At 43.7% G+C, this 22,189-nt stretch overlaps 1 protein-coding gene across 2 annotated transcripts in view; it reads left to right on the plus strand.

The window, feature by feature from the left end:
- Window positions 1-22,189, plus strand: part of SORCS3 (sortilin related VPS10 domain containing receptor 3) — a 585,385-nt gene that overhangs the window by 467,681 nt on the left and 95,515 nt on the right. For both annotated transcript variants that reach the window (XM_004265871.4, XM_049696818.1), the window contains exons 8-9: window positions 6,944-7,033; window positions 15,891-16,070. In XM_004265871.4, the coding sequence (XP_004265919.1) occupies window positions 6,944-7,033; window positions 15,891-16,070 (270 nt within the window). The remainder of the gene's footprint in view (window positions 1-6,943; window positions 7,034-15,890; window positions 16,071-22,189) is intronic.

The following is a 22,189-nucleotide window of genomic DNA, read 5'->3' on the forward strand; positions in this document are numbered from 1 at the left end:
TCTCTACAAAGTCATCCTTGCTGAGGGCAACAAGAAGAATTTCAGTGTTCTCTCCCTGGTCGATTCTGACCAGGTAGCCCATGTGGCAACCCTGACACTTCCTGAACAGCCTCCAGTTTACATATAAACTGTTGCCATGGTCAGTCACCCTAAGTCCTCTAAGATATTAGACTGATACAGGCATCTGTGCCTCTAGTTCAGCAGGGACAGGTAATATGCATTGAGTACTTAGGATGTGTCAGGTATGGGGCTAAAACTCTTTACATGCCATGGTAGATTCATTCCTCATGATAGCGTGTCATTAGGTAGCCTTAATGTCTCCATTTTCCAGAAGAAAAACTTGGGAAGGCTAAATTACCTGTTCAAGGTCACCAAACCAGCAAATGGCAGAAGCAGGATTCGAACACAAGTCTGGGATCCCAGCCAATGTGCTAGAATGCTTAAAAACCAGAAGAGTCTTCTTTGAAAATATGTAATTGGAAACTTATCAAGCCCAGCTCCTTTATTATATTTGAAAAAACAGCCTCAGAGAGTCAGGCCTACTGGTTCTTCTTGTTTGTGTGGTCTAGATCTAGACATGGTCTTGGTCCCATGCTTTTCTAACTCATCACCTTTTCTCTACCTTACTAGCATTCCCCATAGGCAGTGAAGGCCCCAAGAAGTCTCTTGGCAGGACTGGTGAAAGTGGAAGTTGATCTGTCAGTATTTTTTGGCCAATAGTGCGCTGGCAACCTCAGTGCATGTCTTCCCTCCAACACCGGCCCTACAAGCACACGCGTGCATGCGCGCGCGCACACACACACACACACACACACACACATCCCTCATACAAAGAGGGAGAGAGCAATATTGGCTTCACATCAACTATCTTATCCCACATCTATTCTTGGTAAAGCTATTCTGGGGCTGTGTTAGGGGCCCGATAAAAAATTTTATGGGCAAATCTGTTTCAAAGAGGTTCAGCCTCAGCAGGAGTGCTGTGGTAGGCATTAGATCCACTCTTTCTAGAAACAGGCAGATAAAACTGCATATTGCATTAATATCCCAGAGCCTCTGGGACATAAAACGAGCAAACACCAGTTTGACAAACACTAAATTCAGCATCAAACAGTCTAGCAGAGGAGACGGCTTGCTGATAGGTGCCTTGTTCTAAATGCTGAACACGGGTTTGATTCAGACACTTAGTGTAGTGTCTTAGCAGAGCGCTTTCAGAAAATGAGCTCAAGATGACGAGACGACATCACCTGCCGTGTAGAAGCCATCCTGACACTTAAAGCTGCATCCTAACGAGACCCATGGCTATTTACTGACTCCTATGGCCCGGTAGTCAGAAGCCTGTTTCTTTGTTCCTAAAGAAGAAATACGATCTTTAAAGGAATTATGTAGGTGGAGAGGAAGAGAAAGGCCTAACCACATCAAGACTTATTTTAAATAATCTGAATAGAATTAATGAGCAAAGAAATTGGAAAAGTTAATTGTGCATCATAACACTCCGCTGTTCCCTCTCATTTTTTAAGGAGGAGGAAACAATGCAAGGGCTGCGTGAGAAATAACTAACGTATGCCTATAAAGATGGTCATTTCTCTTGGCTTGGACAGATTCTTCACATCGTACTGGACCCAGCAAGGTCCTCTAGCTGGAAAAGCTTCTAAATGTCACTTCCTATGAGGGCAGCAGCTCTCGTGTAAGCTGAATTTAGCTGTGGCCTCTCCCGTTGCGGAGCACAGGCTCCGGACGCGCAGGCTCAGCGGCCATGGCGCACGGGCCCAGCCGCTCCGCGGCATGTGGGATCTTCCCGGACCGGGGCACGATCCCGTGTCCCCTGTATCGGCAGGCGGACTCTCAACCACTGCGCCACCAGGGAAGCCCTTATTCACCAGTTTCAACAGCAGCACTATTCACTCCTGTGTAACAATAGAGCATTGATTTCTCAGGTCTGGGAAATTGACATGAACCCTACCAGAGAAAGATCTGCCTTGTTGGTGGGCATCTTATCGAGGAAATTGAGAACTGAATGACCTGGGATCCATTCCCTTCCATAGAGAGGTTTGGAAACCTCACATAGTCTGAGGGACCAGCATAAACTTTGCAGTCGGATAAACTTGGGTTCAGATCCCAGCTCCAACAGTTACTTGCTGTGTGTCTTTGAGTATGTTGTATAAGCTCCCTATGCCTCAATTTCTCCTCTGACCGTAAAGCAGAAAGCTGGTACGTACAGAAGAATAGTGCTTGGTATTTAATAAATGCTCAGAAAACATGATATTATTGATACTTTTACCTTGTAGGGTACTAATAATAGTTTTAACAATAATAACAGTAATAATTATTGTAGATATTGAGTAGTATTGTGGATCTAAAGCACTCATCACATGATAGATATTCGAAAATATTAGTTTCTGCTTCTCTTCTCAGATTACCTGTGCCCACTTATGAATTCTAGAGACACTAGAAGTTCTCTTCTATCTATGGAAGAAGCAGGCTCAATATGACTCAAGGCCCTCTGGTTCCATTTTGGGGGGCAAATTTCTCTCTCTCCTGCAGGGCAAGTCATCATCTAGAAGCAAGGAGAAGTGACAAAAATATAGGAGATGTCAGTTTAGACTTGGTTACGGCAGGCGTGGGAACAAGTCAGCGGAGACAGATGTGTTTAACGGCCAATGTATTTGTCCAAAGGAATCATTTTCACTGGCCAGGAGCCCAGTTAAACCTGTAAAATGGAAATCCAGAAAATCAGCTTAACGAGCCAGTCATTAGTAAGGAAGAGGCCCAGCTAATGCTGTGTTTAGCATGACTGATGGTCCCAGAGCAAATAATTGGATGACATCCATCAAATGTAAAATAAAAGGTGTCACTGAAAGGGAAAGTAGTAATAATCTCTGGGATTTACAGTGCCAGCAAATTTGCTTGTAGGGAAGAGAAAAGTTCATCAAAATAGATTAATAGGCGCTAAACTTTATTCCTTCCTTGTGTGATTGCCAGAGAACCACACAAATAATAGCGGAGAGGCAGCAAAGGCACTAGGCTGGTATCATTCCAGCACTGGAAGGACTCTGCTCCTAAGGGGGAATATGCTAGAACTTCTATTTGGAGATAAGTCCCTGTGACCAGCAGGGACTGGGCAGGGATGGAGTTCTTCTCTACAGCCACCGTGTAGCCACTAAACAATGGAGAAAATCAAACACAGAGGCTCTCTGTTTAAGCGAATTGAATCACAATTCATTGTTCAGTCAGTAAGTATTGACTTCCTGCCCTGTGCCTGCCGCTTTGGAGATGTGCTCATTCCTAGTTAAATTTTTAAGCATAGGCTGGAGTTGTACAGTGGCTGGGACAATGAAAGGTTGTATGATGTTGGGCAAATTAGTGACCTCTCTCAGCCTCAATGTCCTGACCTGGGGAGTATATATATATACACACACACACACACACATATATCTCCTCTACATGTCAGGAATATATATATGTATATATATGTATATATATAAGTGCAAATGAAGTATGGTGTATAAACTGCTTACTGTAGCATCTTCCACGTAATATGTTTTCTCACTGCATGGTGATTACTATTCCTGTTGTTTTTATTACCTCACTTCTCTTCTAAGAAGACATCATTTTTAAGATGCAGTGTCAACGTCATGGCTGATTCTCTGGGAATATGAGGAAACACAAACATATACACACAAGTCAATTACAGAGATTTAAAAAATTTTTCTTAAAGATGTTGGAATTAAGGAAATGTTACAATTGTTGACATGAGTAAGATGAATAGAGGATTCGTCTCAGTCACAGGAGGAGGAGAACAGGTTTAGAGCCAATCTTTACTAGGTTGATATTTGTCTTATCTTGGGCAAGTCATTCCATATCTTATAGACTCTGCAGTGTTGTCAATGGGATTAAACTAGATAATTTATGGAAGGGAGGTTCTGGAGCGTGGTAGATGAACCCGATTGATGACAGTTTTATCATTTTTTTTATCATCATGCATCCACTGATTGCCTGCCGTGAGACCAGCATTACTTAGTAATCAAGAAGTTACACCCTTATAATAAGACATGGAGGGACCCTTATAGGTATATGTACACCACAAGAGTAAATGTCGAAAGTGCTATAGAAATGGAAATAACAAAATTCAGGAGATGAGAGGAGGGAGAAGTTATAATGAATCGGTGGCATCCACAACCCTTCCATGAACTCCAGGGCCTTACACTGAGGTTTCTGCAGTACAGAGAGTGGACGGCCAGGACAGAGGCGGAGCTGCAGGAGCCAGCTTGATGTCGCTGGGGGAGGCTGTGGCATCAGAGGTACTGGGGAACCTCTGGGCTCCTTGGCCTTCGTGCAGCCCTTTAATATTTTAGATTATCCTATGGTAGTTCTGAAGTGTAATTCCATCTTCGTGCTTTATTTAAGCAGAAACTCTCCCAGGTTGTGTGTGTGAGCTTCTGTGTGTGTGTGTGTTGTGTGTGTGTGTGTGTGTGTGTGTGTGAGAGAGAGAGAGAGAGAGAGAGAGAGAGAGAGAGAGAGAATCTGTGCTTGCACAGGGCCATACAGGCATGGCTGGGCTGAGTTCCACAGTCAGGTCAGCGGGACCCTATCATGGGGACCACTCTGTTCTCCTTTGGCCCTTGGTAAGTTAGAAACCCCAGGGGGCCCTGCCTTGCTCTGTGGTGCTGATAAGAAGCCTGGTGGTGCTGTCATCTTGTTCCCTGTGGAGGTGACTGGGTCTTCGGGGGAAATGCTGCTTTTAATTGCTGACCTCTGGCCAGCATTAGTCACGGGATTCTGACCCTGGTCTAATTCACTAAGGGTGAGGTTGGTGAACTTCAGGATGTTCTGTGGAGAGCTGATTGTCAAGCACATGATGGGAGACCAGAGGATATATTTGGGGGTTTAAAAACTTTATCACTGGGTAAAAGGTCTTCTTGGGTGGGGATGATGCAAATGATTTAGAACTATGTCAGAGGTGGTGGTCATACAACATTGAGAAGGTTCTAAATGCCACCGAATTGTACACTTTAAAATGGTTAATTTGATGTTGTATGAATTTCACCTTAATTTTAAAAAGACTTTATTGTCACTGTAAACACAAAATTCAGGGAAGTGGCTACATCTCAAGAGGGGGGCAGGGGTCAGGACAGGCGAGGAGCACAGCGGCATAGAGGTGTATGTCAGTTGGCACTGAAGTTCTTGTTCTGTGCTGCTCCAAGTGTGGTCCCCAGACCAGCAGCATCAGCATCATCTAGAACTTATTAGAAAAGACAATTCTTGGACCTCATCCCAGACTGATTGAATCAGAGACTCTGTGGGTGGGGCCCAGCAGTCTGAGTTTTAACGAGCTTTCTGGGCGATTCTGATGCATGCTGAAGTTTAAAAACTACTGATCTAGTTCTTGGGTTTGCAGGTACGTTTATATGTGTTGGTTTTATAATTAAAAATAAAACCAAATTAAAGAAGCGAATAAATAGGATCATGCCAGGACTCATGGTGACTGTGCTTAGAACCAAGGGTTATATTTTAATCTGATTCTCTGTAGTTGAGATGTATTTAAAAAAGAAAAACAAAAGACTTCTCAGCAACTCATTGGTCTTAATCTGTCAACACCCCACCTCTAAGCCTACACGGAACAATATGGCTTCAGAACAGATGTCTTATAAAAAAAAAAGTCTTGGAATACAAGATAAGAATGATTCTAATTAGAAAATAGAGATGTAAGGGTAGCAGTGACCATCCGGGGGAAACCAGTCTCTCCTCTTGGTTCAAAGCCTAAGACTTTGCACCAAGTTTTTTCCAAGGCTCTACCTTCACACTGACTCGAACATCTGTTCTACCTGGCAGCTTGTGGGGCCTGCTTTGTGGGCCTGCAATCTGCGCAGGTCAAGAGAGAGCCACGGGAAATGCCATCTCTTAGAGTGAGGAGCGATGGGTGGCTTTCAGTAGAGAAGTTATACGCCCCCTGCTCCCAGCAGCCGCTGTGGGCGGGCACTAGGGTTGGACCAGGGTCAGGGGACTGGCCTATCTTCAGCAGGAGCCTGGGCTTCCAGTGATTGCTTCCTCAGCACAGCAGCCTGGTTGCTACTGTCCTCCTGTTATTTTCTCTGAGCAGCCTATGTTGTCTTCTCCTGTGAATATTAATTTCCCCTGAGTTAGGATAATTGGGCCAAGAGCTGCCACCTGCAGAGCTATGCCATGTTGGTGAGACTTTCCAGCAAGCCCAGGCCAGGGCACCCTTTCTTGGAGTGGTTTCCAGGTTCCTCTGAGAATCCATCTGTTGCCAAGTGAGGTTTCAGATGTTGACTCCCCCTGCCACGAGCTAGTAGAACTGAGACTCAGACATAAGATTTCTGACTTTCAAATCCAGAGTTCTTTCTCTGACTTTTGATGCCTTTAATGAACTAACACATGGAAAGAATCAGTAAATATCTGCTCAATGCGTGGATTTGTAAATAGGAAGGAAAATAATTGTGCTCAGAGAGGTAGTGAAATTAATTTCAAAGTAATAAGGCTTTGAGCAATAGTAATTGTTCAGATACAAAACAAATTTTCTTTGACAATCATGTCATCATTGCAGTGGATGAAAAGCTGTTGAAAAAAAAGAATATATAGATCATGGGTACAGCGGACATAGTAGCTTCTCTGTTTTCAGTTGAAAATATTTATTAAGTGTGTATGTATTCAGAACACCGTGACAGAGTACAGAGCCCCTGCTCTCACAGACATTGCCAGCCACAGGGGAAGACTGTTGGAATTACTTATTGTCTAGGTGCTGTGCTACAGGAGCAACTCAGGGCACTGTGGGGTTGGAGGATCAAAGCCAACAGGGAGTATATTCCCTAAAAGGTTGTTACAAACCTACTGTGGCTGTTGGTGGAGAGGCTACTGCTCTCCACCGTGTGCCGTGATCCGTGATCCGTAGCTCCATCTGACCTTTTGTGTTTTCCCCACGATACAGGTAACAACTGGTGGAAGAGCCAGCTACTACGTGTCTTACCGAAGAGAAGCCTTCACTCAGATAAAGCTGCCCAAGTACTCGCTGCCCAAGGTACGCACCACCTGCTCCCCTGGGTCCTGCCAGATAAAGGGGTGGGGAGAGGCTGCCTTGTTGGGCTGCAGAAGGTTTGACCCCTGCCTGGGAGACAGCTGGCATTCAGCCGCACTTAACCACTGTGGGGTCTAGCCTCTGCTGATGTCGCTGAATCTGGGTTCTGTGTTCCCCTCTCAGCAGGGTACACAGGCAAGAGCTTTGATTTCCTATGATTCAAACATCCGATATCATCTTGGGTCATTTCCCAGGACTGGTAGTGAAAGGAACACTAGCTTTGCAATCTCTTCTGAGGGCGCCTCCCTTTCACAAGGGCCTTATTGACAAGCAGAGGGCCAGGCTTAGAATGGTCCAGGCAGAAACCATAGGTAGGTAGATAGATAGATAGATAGGTAGGTGTGGACAGGTTAGTCTCATGGCTTTCTTGCTTTTCTCTACCCTTCAATGCTAAATATAAATGCACTGCCTGTATTTCCACTCCCTTCTGCCACTATGAGTAATTAAAAAGGAATAATTTACTATAAAATTAATATCAAATCATGGCATTTTAACTCCTGTATTGGAAAATCATAAAACTTACTCTGTGGACCTCATCCCCTGTGAACAATGGCTTCTGGGAGGAGACAGATCTTAGAACCTCGGTATGAATGTGGGAGGGCTTTAGTTGCATCACCTATTAAGGCTGCAAAGAAGCAAAGTCTCAGGTTGGACATGTATCAAATGTAATGGTACAAAGACTTGGATCTCTAAGTTGGTGCTAGGAAACGTATCATGAAAGGCGAAATGAATACAGAGGTAGTAGGGATTATGGGATAAGAAGGTGGATAACCACCTACCCCTGGTTGCTTTTATACTTTCACCTATTCATATAAGCATGCACATACCCATTCATTCATTTGTTCCTTCATTTATTCACCCATCGATCTGTTCTTTCTTCCATTTAAGTTTTTACTCTGTGCCAGGCACTGAACTAAGCTCTGTGGTTAGAGTGGTAAATAAGATACAAACGTTCCCTGCCGTAATGGAGCTTGTATTCTCGTAGAGAAGAGACACTGAACAAGCAACTGTGGGTGTAGGGAGTATTATAGGTACAGAAGTTCAAGGGCCATTGTGACATGATAGTTGGAGCTCACCAAATATGGGTAGAGAAGACGAGTTTCCTAAAGAAAGTGATGCTTAAGATGATTCAAGACAGATAAGGAGTTAACCCTGCAAGCAAGCGTTCGGGAAGCTGGTAGAAAATACATATACTGGCCCGATTTTGAGAGACAGTATGGTTCATTTAACAAACTGGAAAACTATATTGAGAGACTGGGTTGCAAAGAGAGAGGTGGAGAGGCTGATGAAATTCACAGGGACCATGGGAAGTAGCCTCAGGGGCCATGGGCATTAATTTCTCATTTTCTCTAATGTCCCTGTGATTGGCTTTCTAGGCCCATTGTATAGGACTCCGCTTGCAGGATGTACCCATCAGATATTCTAAACCCAAGCAGGAAAGAGGTATCCCTGCTTGCAGAAGATGAGGAAGTTCGTGACCATGTTCTTTCTAAAGGAGAATGACCCTTAGCGGCAACCTGGTGATTTCCATGTATTGGCCCAGGAAAAGAGTTTCAGGAACTTTCCAAACCACATTTCTCCATGTAGGGCTTATTTTGCCTCTTGTCTGTATGCCTGTTTTATGTATTTTTAAACTTCTCAGAAAAGCAAACAGTTTGCTCCCCTGGGCAATGTGGCTGCAGGTGGGGATAAATGAAGCCTGGCGTCAGTCACAACCCTAGAACCCTCCATCACTGATTAGCAGCCCCATGGCAGTTTACGGTGGTAGACTACCATCCGTGCAGCCCCTTCGACAGAACTTCATCCGGAGCAGCTTCTCATTAACATGAGGGCTGGCGTGAAGATAGCTGGATGGTTATCGATCCCCTTTATTCGTCGGCCTTGGCCGGGTTTTCATAGCCTGGGCCGAGGAGGTGAGGACGGAGTGGGTGGAGGGAGATTGGTGATTTCCATCGTTTACAAACGGAAATGGCTTTTTTTTTTTTTTTTTTTTTTTTTTTGCGGTACGCGGGCCTCTCACTGTTGTGGCCTCCCCCGTTGCGGAGCACAGGCTCCGGACGCACAGGCTCAGAGGCCATGGCTCACGGGCCCAGCCGCTCCGTGGCATGTGGGTTCTTCCCGGACCGGGGCACGAACCCGTGTCCCCTGCATCGGCAGGCGGACTCTCAACCACTGCGCCACCAGGGAAGCCCCGGAAATGGCTTTTAAGCAAGTTGTTGCTGTTCCACATTGTGCTGCAGTTGCTGCTGGGCATCTTGCTTAGAAACAGAAACATGGCAGATCTGCCCATCATCATGGCCCTGCCACCTCTACTCCCAGCTGACTGTGCAGAATACACTCTCCTGGGGCACTCCATGGCTTCAGAGTGTTTTGCAGGGAAGGAGATGAAGGCCATTAATAAAGAGTAACATTATTAAGAGCAGCAGCCTTGTGCTGAGTCCTCAATAACCCAGCCCCTGGGCATTGGGCTGGCGCTGAGTCTCAGGCCGATGGCCGTGTAGAGCACACACCTGCGGAGGGCTTGGAGAGAGATGACAGGAGCCATGGCAGCCTCGGGGAGAAGGAGATGGAGCTCAAGAGCAGAAACCCAGGGCTTTCATTCCAGCTCTGCCTGCTGCTCATCTGTGAGCCCAGGTCTTCTCATCTGTAGAATGGGCATCATAACACCATTCCGTCTGGCAAAGTTGTAAGGATGCAGCAAATGGCTCATTGTTGGTAAAGTGTAAAGTGCTGGGCAAGTCTAAGCAGTGATTGTGTTCCAGGGGAAATACTACTGATGCTCTTAGCCTGTTGGGCGAGTTCCTCGTGGGGTGGGGTCGTGTCCCAGGCCGCTCTTGCTCTGCCTCACTGGACCCCTCTGAGTCTCAAAGACCTCCTCTTGCCTCTTAGATTCTGGACTTGTTCTTAACTCGTTACTCTGTCATTTCTGCAAGAGAAAAAATTGTTTCGTGTTGGTTTGTTTGTTTCTGTACGGAGCTCAGTTTGGCGGTAACAACGTTGAGCTTGACTTGAGCCCCAAGCTCCTGGAAACAGCAACATTTAAGAAATCCCCCCACCCTTTTGTGTTCCTGGATATGGCTTACTGCAAAGAACTCCCCTTCTCTTAAATGTGCCCCGTATTTACCTCTGGCAAGACCAGATTCCTGTTCTTTGTCTCATAAATGATTCACTGAACTATTTGTCCCCACTGACCAATCTGGACAAAGTGCCTGCTAATTTGACTGGACCAGACCTAAGTCTGGCTTTTCTCCTTAAGAGAATCGCTTGACCCTAAGGAAAACAATTTCCTGTTTAACTACTCCTTACCCCACTCCCCGCAGTTCATTCTAGCCTTGCTTTACTTCTCCCAATACAAGTAATTCTTTTCTGCCTTCACTCTGAGGTGCTTGCAAATACTTTGATCAGAGTGTTCCCCCTATTCCAATAGTCTTTTCCAATCAACTCTCTCCTTACCTGAGTCTGGGTTTGTTTTTGACAGTAGAATACAGTTAATCCCACTTTGAATAATGAAAGAGAACAGGGGGAAATATGTTTTAGATAATTTATTATAATGATAATGACAGTAATGTTAACCTTTCCTTAATTTCCTTAGGAAAATTGTCCTTAATTTTTACATTTCCCCGAATACTGATTTATCCTTCCTTGCTGTGTCATGGCCTCTCTTCTTAAAGAGTTATCTGTAGTTTTAACCTGTTTTCTCATTTTCTATTCACTCTTGAACCTACTGCTAGTTGCCCTCAGCTCTCCCACATCCATCTCTCCACTGTCCCGTTAAAAATCTGCTAGCTGGGGGCTTCCCTGGTGGCGCAGTGGTTGAGAGTCCGCCTGCCGATGCAGGGGACGTGGGTTCGTGCCCTGGTCCGGGAAGATCCCACATGCCGCGGAGCGGCTGGGCCCGTGAGCCATGGCTGCTGAGCCTGCGCGTCCGGAATCTGTGCTCCGCAACGGGAGAGGCCACAACAGTGAGAGGCCCACGTACAACAACAACAACAACAACAACAACAACCATAAAATCTGCTAGCCGTTGTAACCAGTGGCTACCTTCATGCCAAATCCAATTAGACATCTCTACATCTTTATCTTTTGGTTTTTTTTTTTTAAACTCTCTGGAGTATCTGACACTGTTGGGGAAAAAAAATCCACCCATGATACTCTTCGCTTTGGCAGTGTTTTACTCCTGGTTTCCTTTTCTGGATCCCCTTCCCTTGCCATCCCTGAAGTGGTGATGTTCCTAAATTCCCGTTGCATTCTTCACGGCTCCTGAGTGACCTCATCCCTTCTCTTCACACTGATGACTCCTATATCCACAGCCCCAGCAGATATCTCTCCATTAAACTCTGAACTATATCGTTAACTGCCTATTCGAGGTACATTCCCTTAAAGAACCCGTTTAACAACTGAGCTCAGAGTCTCTACCTTTTGGCCCTTATATCTCCTCCTTTTATTTACTTACTCCGTTTATTTACTTACTTACTCCATTTATTTACTCAGTAAACTATTGTTGGATGTCTACCATGTGCTAGATACTCTGGTAAGCACTAAAAATAAAGTGACAAATAAGAGAGACATAGTATTTGCCATCTGAGAACTCATTATAGTCTAATGAGAGAGACAGATATCACACAAATAATTATAGAAGTGATTGTTAATTTTGATTGTAATGAATACTCTAAATAAAAAGCAGAAAATTTTGTTATTCAGGTATCTGAGATATTCAAGATATGTCCTTCTCCCTTCTGTAGATTCTACCTGCTTAATATCTCACAAGTTCATTTCGTAGAGTTCTCATAGAGAATCTACTTCTTCAGTTCAGGCCCTTGTGTATTACTGCCTAGATGGTTGCGATGACCTTTTAAGCCTTCTCCCTTCCTTCTAGCATTGCCCCATTTAAAGCCACTCTTCACAGTGCTTCCACATTTGATATTATCATATAATGAACTTGATCATCTTCAACAAAATCTATGCATTAATTAACCAACTCTAATCCTCCCTTTCTCCTGCTTCAAATCTTTTGTCAGCTTTGTACTTCCTCTCAGGGTAGAACTTCGGTGTGCCGTACAGAACCCCTTATGATGTGGCCACTGTCTATCCTCACCTCCCTCAGAGGAATAGTGCCTTCAGGTTATTCCAAGTTCCATACATTCCCTTGAATACTCCACCTGTCTCTCACCTGTAAGCCTTTGTTCACCGTTTTCAGTACGTCTATTGTAGTCCTTAGTCAAGTTCACGAAAGGCCACCTGAGTCTGTGATGTCTCCACCACCAGATGGGCATATTCTTGAGGTCAGGTTCCACGTTTTGTTCCTGTCTGTATTTATATATGGTGTTTGGCACCTAGCAAATGCTTAATAACATAGGTGTTTCTGTAATGAATGAAGTTACATTAGGCCCGAATTATAAGAAAATGTTTCAATAACACGCAAGTGTTTTTACTATTGTTCACCTAGGAAGTCATAGGTTTAGATTTTCAAAAAGCAACCATGATTCTCCCTAGTGACTGTATTGGGAGGATGTAGGGGCAGTGTTGTTTATAATTGTTTTAATAAGGAAGTGACACATGCTTTGGAGTTAAATTAGGGTAGCAAGATGAAAGAAATAAGCTTTATTGTCATTCAGATTCCTATAGGACCATTTTTAACTAATGATGCTTTTCTTTGTTCTGGAAGACTTAATATTCTCATTATTGGTTGACCCCTATTCAACTCTAAGACCTATTAGGAGACAGGGCACATAGTTCAGAGTTTTTCAAAAAGTGATTCCCTAGATTGCATGCACTAGAATCATCTGGAGGGCTTGCTCAGCTGGCAGAATCTAAGACTCCACAACCAGACATAATGAATCAGAATCTCAGGCATTGGGACCCATGAGTCTGCATGCTATTAGGATCGCCAGGTCATTTTGATACACACCGAATATACCCCCACTGGTAAGGAGTTTAACCTCTTTATTCAGATAGTCTTAGGTTCAAATCTTAGTAATATAATTTATTAGCTAAGTGACTTTGATAAATTAAGGATTTCTCAAGTGGACATCCCATAATTCTATATACTAGAGAGTAGTCTTTCATCCTAGAGCCTGGAATACCTGCTCACCAGGTAACATAGTCCCAGTGCAGGTCTAAACTAAGATGCACTCACAGCAAATCTGGCTGCCTCTAATGCTGAATGCCCCAGTGTTTTAAGTTGTTTTCTTCCCCCCTCACTTCTTTTACATTAGTTTAGTCTAAAATAACTTAGCTCATTCATTTTTATGACCAAAACATCTGGGGAAAGCCAGGCATTTCTGTTGCATTTTTAACAGGTAAAGTGAATTAAATCCATATTTCCTGCAGCTGCTATTTCCCCTCCTACTGGGTTCTTGGGCTTCATTCCACCCCACACAACATGACTTCCTCAACATGGGCCTCTCACCGTTGTGGCCTCTCCCGTTGCGAAGCACAGGTTCCGGACGTGCAGGCTCAGCGGCCATGGCTCATGGGCCCAGCCGCTCCACGGCATGTGGGATCCTCCCGTACCGGGGCACGAACCCATGTCCCCTGCATCAGCAGGCGGACTCTCAACCACTGCGCCACCAGGGAAGCCCCATCACATGGTTTTTAAGAGTAAGCCTTATTTCCATTTTCAGGCACCTCAGCAGGAACCTGTAATTCTACAAGGTGTGAAAGCACAAATGAGCAAATGAGGTCTCAGTCAAGGTGACCTAGGGAGTCCAAGGCTAGAGGCTGAGATCTGACAGAGAATCTCCAATGAAAGATCCAGAGCTCACTTTCTCACTTTTGCCCCCTCCCAGCTCTCCAGATGAGTTTGCTTCTTTGTACAATTTGCATGGAGGAGCTCTGCGTGGTTCTGACATTAGAGACATTGCTGCCTCCTTTTTTGGTGAAACCATTTCTGGGAAGGGTTGTCAAATAAGGTGAAGGCTAGATCCACCCTAGTTATTTACTTACTGTCACTCCACTTGCCTGTGTCCCTATTACCAGTGCTTTTGGCCACAGTGACAAGGGTGCCTCTCTTTTTGCTTTCCTGGGACGATATTATTCTTTGGCATATACACCTGTATAGTTATACATTTTTAAAATTGCTTTTATTCAGTCCGATATCTATCCAGGCTAACATTTCTTCCTGACAGTGTAAGATCCTTAGGTAATGACTTGAGTTTGTGGTAATCTTTGTACAGTGCCTAGCCACATATGCAAACTGGCTTTTAAAAACGATTTTGAATTCTGAACTGTTAGATTTAATTTTAGAAATGACCCAGTCCAGGAATACAAACTAAAGTGGCTTCCGGGACCAAGAAGTTAACAGTAATATATAAGGGCAGATCATAGATATGTAGGGCTAAGACTCCAATGAGTGCTGACTCTACCTAAAATACTACATTTTCAGGTATTTGATCGAGGTTATGGTCAAACCAAACAATTGTGATTCATATTCATTTCATGGGTCATTGGTTTGCAACTTCTGATTTAGGGGCTGTATATACAAATAGTTAGAAGCTAACAATTAGGTTAGAGTCATAGCACAGAGGTTCAAAACATGGTTCGGCTACTTAACGAGTTACGTAACCTGAAGCAAGTTGGTAAACCTCTGCGTGCCTTAGTTGACTCCTCTGTAAAACAGGAATAATCATACTACCTCCATTGTAGAATTATTGGATTTTTTAAATTGAAATAATACATTTAGATGACTTAGAATGTGCCCAGATGTTAGCTATTTTTATTGGTAGCCCAACCTCTTCACTCTTTCAGTGAGAAAATGGAAGCTCAGGGAGACTGACGCATCCAATATCATACAGCTGATTTATAGCAGAGCTTATATTATGACCCAGAACACTAAATTCTAGAGTGAGTATCCTTACCTGTATATCTGTGGTTTTCAAACATTACTGTATTAGCAGCAGAACCCCCCTCACCTTTTACTCCTAAAATATTACACAGAACTCCAGGACATAACAGATCTCAGTAGTGCTGCTCTGTTTCCAGCAGAGTTGGAAGCCCAGAGCCCCACCCATCGGCTATGCCTCTGTGCCACCTTTCTTGCCATCCCCATCTGAAGATTCCAAAAAAAGGTGTGAAAACCGTTACCCTAAAAAGTTTGAAATCATAAATGAAGATCTAATGAAGGGATAGGACCTGTCATTTTTGCACGTGTGGGTTTCCTCTTGCAAGGTTGTATGTCTCCGTTAGCAAAGACCAACTTTCAGTTATAAAAATAAAAAATGAAAGTGGGGGCTTCCCTGGTGGTGCAGTGGTTGAGAATCTGCCTGTTAATGCAGGGGACACGGGTTTGAGCCCTGGTCTGGGAGGATCTCACATGCCGCAGAGCAACCAGGCCTGTGAGCCACAACTACTGAGCCTGTGCGTCTGGAGCCTGTGCTCCGCAACGAGAGAGGCTGCGACAGTGAGAGGCCCGTGCACTGCGATGAAGAGTGGCCCCCACTTGCCACAACTAGAGAAAGCCCTCGCACAGAAACGAAGACCCAACACAGCAAAAATAAATAAATTAATTAATAAACTCCTACCCCCAACATCTAAATAAATAAATGAAAGTGGATAAATCCCTTGAAGCCATGGAAAATCATACCCACCAAAGCCCCTTACACCCATCTTCCTGTCACTTAGCAAGTAACAGAAATCATGAAGCTCATAATTTATAGCCTTGGCCTGACACAGAACTGTTTAACATTGCCTATAACTCAAGCTTTTTCTCAACCGTTTCATAAGTCATGGTGATTACTCTGGGTCTCAATGGGCAAGGAGATACGAAGATCTGCTGCCTTACAGGCCTTCCATCTTCTTATAGGACATGCACATCATTAGTACCAATGAGAACCAAGTGTTCGCAGCTGTCCAGGAATGGAACCAGAATGACACGTACAACCTCTACATCTCAGACACACGTGGGATCTACTTCACCCTGGCCATGGAGAACATCAAGAGCAGCAGAGGTCTGATGGGAAACATCATTATTGAATTGTATGAGGTATGTAGCCAAGATTTCATGAATTTTGACAGTATGAACACAAGCATTGGAGTCAGATAGTCCTGAATTCAGATCTCAGCTGTACACTTAGCAGTTGTAACTTTGGGAAAGGGACTTACCTTCTCAATTCCCTCACCTGTAAAATGGGGATAAAATATTGATCTAATGAGATTGTTGTGAGAATGAGGGATAATGTTTGTAAAGCATCTAGTGTGGTGGTTGACTCAACAAGCCTTCAACAAATGGGAGTGAAAGTCAATGTCTTACGTGTATGAGCAGAATTACAGCCCAGAAGTGAAGGTACTTGACTTCAGTGATCTCTTAAGTACTTTTTTCAAGTCTGTGCTGCTTTTTATGAGATCTGGGTGGAGGGATTAGTGCTATTTATATACCTTAAATTATTTGGAAAATCATGTTTTATGAACAACTTTATAGGAGAGGAAAGTAAATATCACTGGTAGGAGTGAGGGTTTCCCTGAAATGCTGCCAGATGTCAACACCTGTGCATAGAGAAGAACTGGCTGTGACTTACATCTTTTTTTTTTTTTTTTTTGGCTGTACACGGGCCTCTCACTGTTGTGGCCTCTCCCGTTGTGGAGCACAGGCTCCGGACGTGCAGGCTCAGCGGCCATGGCTCACGGGCCCAGCCGCTCGGCGGCATGTGGGATCTTCCCAGACCGGGACACGAACCCGCATCCCCTGCATCGGCAGGCGGACTCTCAACCACTGCGCCACTAGGGAAGCCCACAGCTTTTTTAAAATATGATCACCTTTATTGAGTTTCCACTTATATTGAATTTTTTTAGTGTGACCACCAGTTAAAGAATAATTTATCTAGGAAACCAAGTGATTCCATTTAGGGACTAGATTTAAAAAAAAAAAAAACTAATTGTTTCAGTGACCCTAATTATACACTGCTTGTTTATACCTCTAGTGTGTGATCTTTCGCAGTGAAAGAACTTGAGTGACCACTTCAACTAGATGGATTGATTTGAGCAAAGGAGGCGTGTCTCATTATCCAACATTTACTAGTGACTTGTGGTCAGACCCCACAGGCTGTGCTGGTGGAGGTCATTCATTCACAGCAGGACAAGTTGCCTGTTGTGGGCGGTAGCCTCAGATGGTATGGCTGAGCTACTCCATCGTGAGTTTTCCTCTTCGAGGGGTGGGAGTGGCTGTCAGAGCAGAGAGATCAACACATGGCCTTCTGCTTGACAGTGGTCTCTTCTGAGCAGTGCATGTCAGAGTGCCCGCATCCCTACTCTGGTATCTAAGTTGGCTGCTCAGTTACTAAGAGTGGTGGAAACATATAAGATTCCAGTTATTTTATTAGGTAGAAGGCATGGGGTGAATGCAGGTACATTAAAAAGAAGGAGAGAAGTGAATGTCAGGGTAGACATACCCTGATTTTCTAGGACGTAGACAAGTGCTGAAATAATTCCCTTAGCAACAAGGTCCCAGCTTCGGAAATGACCTAGATTTCTTCCTAAAGTTGTAAAGACTAGTAGAGATGACTAGGAGTGTAAATGGCTTTGGGAAGCTTACATTTTCATGCCTCTCATCACACCAGGAGGCAGAAATATACCTTTGTTATTGGGCAGTAGATCACATCTGTGGGAAGGTTTGTATGAATGTTCCCAGGAGTGAGGCCATTCCTGTTTGCACAAGTAAGCCTGTAGAGGTAAGAGGATTATTCATGCTCCTGTGGTCAGAGCCCAGTAGGAGAGGTGGACATTGCTGCAGATGACCTTTCAGCTGAGAAATTCCTGGTTCTCTGACTCTATTGATATGGTGGGTGAGTTTGCCACTGTGCAGTTCCTTTCCTAAAACAGGGTGCCTGAAACTCCTTGGTCATTTAGAACAGTGAGACATTCTGATCTGAAGTGATGCATGAATCAAAATGAAGAATGTACCAAGATACATATAATTTTCTTTGTCTTTCTGAAGTCAGTCTTTTTTGGGGGAAAAAATACATGGTGTCATCGCACCTACAGAGAAGCAAGATACACTAGGCAAGGCAACTTCCCTAAAACCAATTCTGTTGACCTTGTTCTCCATTCATTTTTATCAAGGTTGATCATGCCCGTGCATTGTGTTCCAGACCATGAGGAAAGCAGGAAAGATAAGGGTTCTTACCCTCAGGGAGCTTGCAGTCTAGTTTGTTGGGCTTTGAAGGGGTCAATAAACAAAGTTCCTCTTTTACCTGCCGAAGAATGAAACCATTTGAGACAGAAACAAAGGGTGAGACAAAAGGAGATCAAATGTCAGCTTTATTGCTTTGAAAAGCATGTAGGAGGAAATGGTCTTGCTAATACTGCTCCCCAGAATTGAACTCATCCATCCAGTCACAGGCAGAAGTAGTGAATCAAAAGCTCTCCCATGGGACATGGGGAGAGGGAAGGGTAAGCTGAGACAAAATAAGAGAGTGGCATGGACATATATACACTACCAACTGTAAAATCGATAGCTAGTGGGAAGCGGCTGCATAGCACAGGGAGATCAGCTCGGTGCTTTGTGACCACCTAGGGGGGTGGGATAGGGAGGGTGGGAGGGAGATGCATGAGGGAGGGGATATGGGGATATATGTATATGTATAGCTGATCCACTTCGTTATAAAAACAGAAACTAACACACCATTGTAAAGCAATTATACTCCAATAAAGATGTTAAAAAAAAATAAAAAGCTCTCCCATGGAAGCCTGTCTCTGTAACACCACAGCATTGTGGTGCAGAGGATGTGATCTTTGCAGGCAGATCCCCAAAATAGTTGAGTTAGGGATGTGCTGTAAAAGACCAGTTCTTTTTCTCAATGTTACCAATCCGGTTATCAGTACTTTTGCCCTGGGGAGGAAGAGGTGAAGAAGTGGAAGGCATTCCAAATGTCAAGAATGGCATAAGCCCAGAGTCGGACAGGCAGTGTAGATCTGTAAGTCCGTGAGCTAGCCAGTCTAATTGCGTAGAATAGATGGTTGTCAGGGACAAGAACGAGTGCTGCATAAGTAGTTGGGGTTCAGATTCTAGAAGGCATTTAATACCAAGGGAATAAATTATATCCTGACACTATCTAGACCATGACCATATTGAAGGTTTTTAGAGGGTGATGCTGCTTTGCACCTGGGTGTACATTCTGTGATTTGGAGATTAAGCCCAATCTAATTGGTCTCTAGGGGTCATTAGACTTTAACCTTCTTCACTGGAGATTCTCACAGAAACTGAGATTGTGTACCATATGGCCAGTTAGCAAAGAGACTATAATTTTTGTGGACTCTGAATGCCCTTGAGTAATACAGCCGGAAGAAACAGTGAGCTTTCGTGTTCCATTCAGCTAAAGTAACACACTTTCATGAAATGTATTTTGCCTGATGAGGCTGGTACATGAGACGCAAAATCTCCTGGAAAGACGTAAGTGACTCTAGTAGGGTAGTGATCACAGTCTGACTTGTATTAGAGGTGCGATTCCTGCGTGTTCACTAAGAGGAAAATTAATTCTAACTTGATGAATCTGGGCAGACTTGCCGATGAGTAGGTTTAAATGATGAACTGCTAGAGCATGGGAGAAAGGCATGCCTGGTAAAGTCCAGCATAAGAAGAGAACCAGAGTCTGATGAGTAGAGGTCCATTTTCCTAGAATGTCGAATGACCCTGGAGAATAGTGGGGGTAAAGGCTATGAAGATGCTAGTAAAGAGCTTGACTGAAGAGTTGGGCGTTTATTCTCTGGGCTGGTATTTCTCTATGTTTTCCCTTACATCTAGCAAATGATAATTGTATGCGCGAGGTAGTGCCTATGCCAAGTTAATGTAAAGCTTTCTATTACAATGTGACAGGGTGTTACCTCTGTTTGCCCTTGTCTGAAATGTCTGAGATGCCTTTAGTTAACACAGATGTGAGGTGGCTTGAGCTGACCACAGCTGATTAAAGCTACTACTGTGTCATTCTGTCTTCCACATGGACCTCTGAAGCCTCTTCTTGACATTGGAAAGGGGACAAAGAAAGTGAGAATTTACTTGAGAAGTACACCTTGTAGGTCTTGGCACTGAGAGACCTTGGAGACCAAGGGGATCAACCCCACCCAACTCCCTAAAATCTAAGGCAAGGCATTGTTCATTTCCTGGTCTGTTGGAGCAGTTTCCTGCTGAAGAGGGAGTCTGTTGTGCTCTGTCCAATCCCTTCATCAGAGTGCAGTCTTGTCATGGCTGTAATTACATAATCAGGGGAGAAAATAATTCTTGAAGGCCAAATAATGATCTCTTCTTTAAGGTAACAGAGCCATTCCATCAAAACAAGGCTGGTGTTGACAATGAATACAGTACATTATGTGTGTTCACCATTATTCTTATGACACTCTTTTCATACAGAGCTCTGTTGTGGTTTTTTCACATCTCTAACTATAAACTGCATTTCTTCCTAGATGTTCTCCACTGGTAAATCAGGTAACAAATGTTCTTTGCAACACTTTCAGTTATATTGTAGAAACATTCTCTGAGCTGCTGCATTTTCTTCAATATTTTCCTGGATTAAGCATCCAACTTGTAACTCTGTATAATACTAACAACAGCATACCGGGTAATGCCTTAAACTGACATTGTCGAGTAAATATATAACAAGCTACACACGCATTTTAAAATCAAGAGAAAAAAGTAAAAAGAAACAGGTGAAATTAATTGTAATATTATATTTTATTTAACCAGAATATCCAAAATACTGTCATTTAAGTATATGCTCAGTATGAAAAATTACTAATGAGATATTTTATAATTTTTGTCATACTAAGTCTACAGTATCCTGGGTATATTTTACACTTCTCCAGCATCTCAATTCATCTGCTAAATTTTCACCAGAAATACTTGATCAGCATTTATATTTCATAAAATTTACAGTAGAAAAGGTAGATTCGCATATCCAAGTTATTCCAAGCATACTTAAAAGTTTGCCAATAACTGGATCAGGTATCAGTTTTTTTTAAAAATTTCAGTTTAAATTGGTTAAAATTAAATAAAATTAAAAGTCAGTTTCTTAGTCCCACTGACCCCATTTCAAGTTCTCAGTAGCCCTATGTGGCTAGTGGCTATGGTATTGGACAGCACAACCCTTAATGATATATATACTCTTTCTTATTTATCTATTACAGTAACTCCTTGTGGGAGATACCATTCCCTGTTGTGCCTATGAGAGTACAGAGATGCAGAGAGTTTGGTAACTTGGCTCAGATCACACAGCTAATAAAGGGTGATGCCGTGTTTGAACCAACCCATGTCAATTTGACCAAAAAGCCCAGGCTCTTCCTATTATACATTTTTTTTCACATTCATTTTTTTTATTGAGGTGTAATTTATGTACGGTAAACTTTACCCTTTTTGGTTATACTCTTTTTGGTTCTATGAATTTTGAAGAGGTATGTGCATCTACCACCATAATCGAGATATAGAACATTGAACATATAAGGTATTGTCTCACGACATTCCCTCTTACGGCCCTTTTTTTTTTTTTTTTTTTTGCGGTACGCGGGCCTCTCACTGTTGTGGCCCCTCCCCTTGCGGAGCACAGGCTCCGGACGCGCAGCCCCAGCGGCCATGGCGCACGGGCCCAGCCGCTCCGCGGCATGTGGGATCTTCCCGGACCGGGGCACGAACCCACGTCCCCTGCATCGGCAGGCGGATTCTCAACCACTGCGCCGCCAGGGAAGCCCCTATGGCCTTTTTGTAGTCATCTTCCTCCCACCAAAAGTCACTGGCAAACCAATCTGATTTCGCTCTGCCCCTCCAGTTTCATGTGCTCTACGTTTTCGTATGAACGCAAAACAGGGAGTCTTTTGAGTCTAGCTTCTCTCACCTAGTACATTGAGATGCACACATGCTGTTGAATATCAAGAGATGTTCCTTTCTTTCTACTGCTGAGTAATACTGCATTGCCTGGGTGTATCCTCGTTTGTTTATTCATTCACCAGTTGAAGGTCATTCAAGGTGTTTCCAGTTCTGTGTGATCATGAATAAAATTTCTATAAACATTTATGTGAACGTAAGTGTTTCTCTCTCGTGGGTAAATACATAGCAGTAGAATTGCTAGATTGCATCTCAGTGTATGTTTATAAAAAGCCAGCAAACCATTTCTTAAGTGGCAG

This window comes from Orcinus orca, chromosome 14 (genome assembly GCF_937001465.1).
Source record: "Orcinus orca chromosome 14, mOrcOrc1.1, whole genome shotgun sequence".
Classification (NCBI taxonomy): Eukaryota; Metazoa; Chordata; class Mammalia; order Artiodactyla; family Delphinidae; genus Orcinus; species Orcinus orca.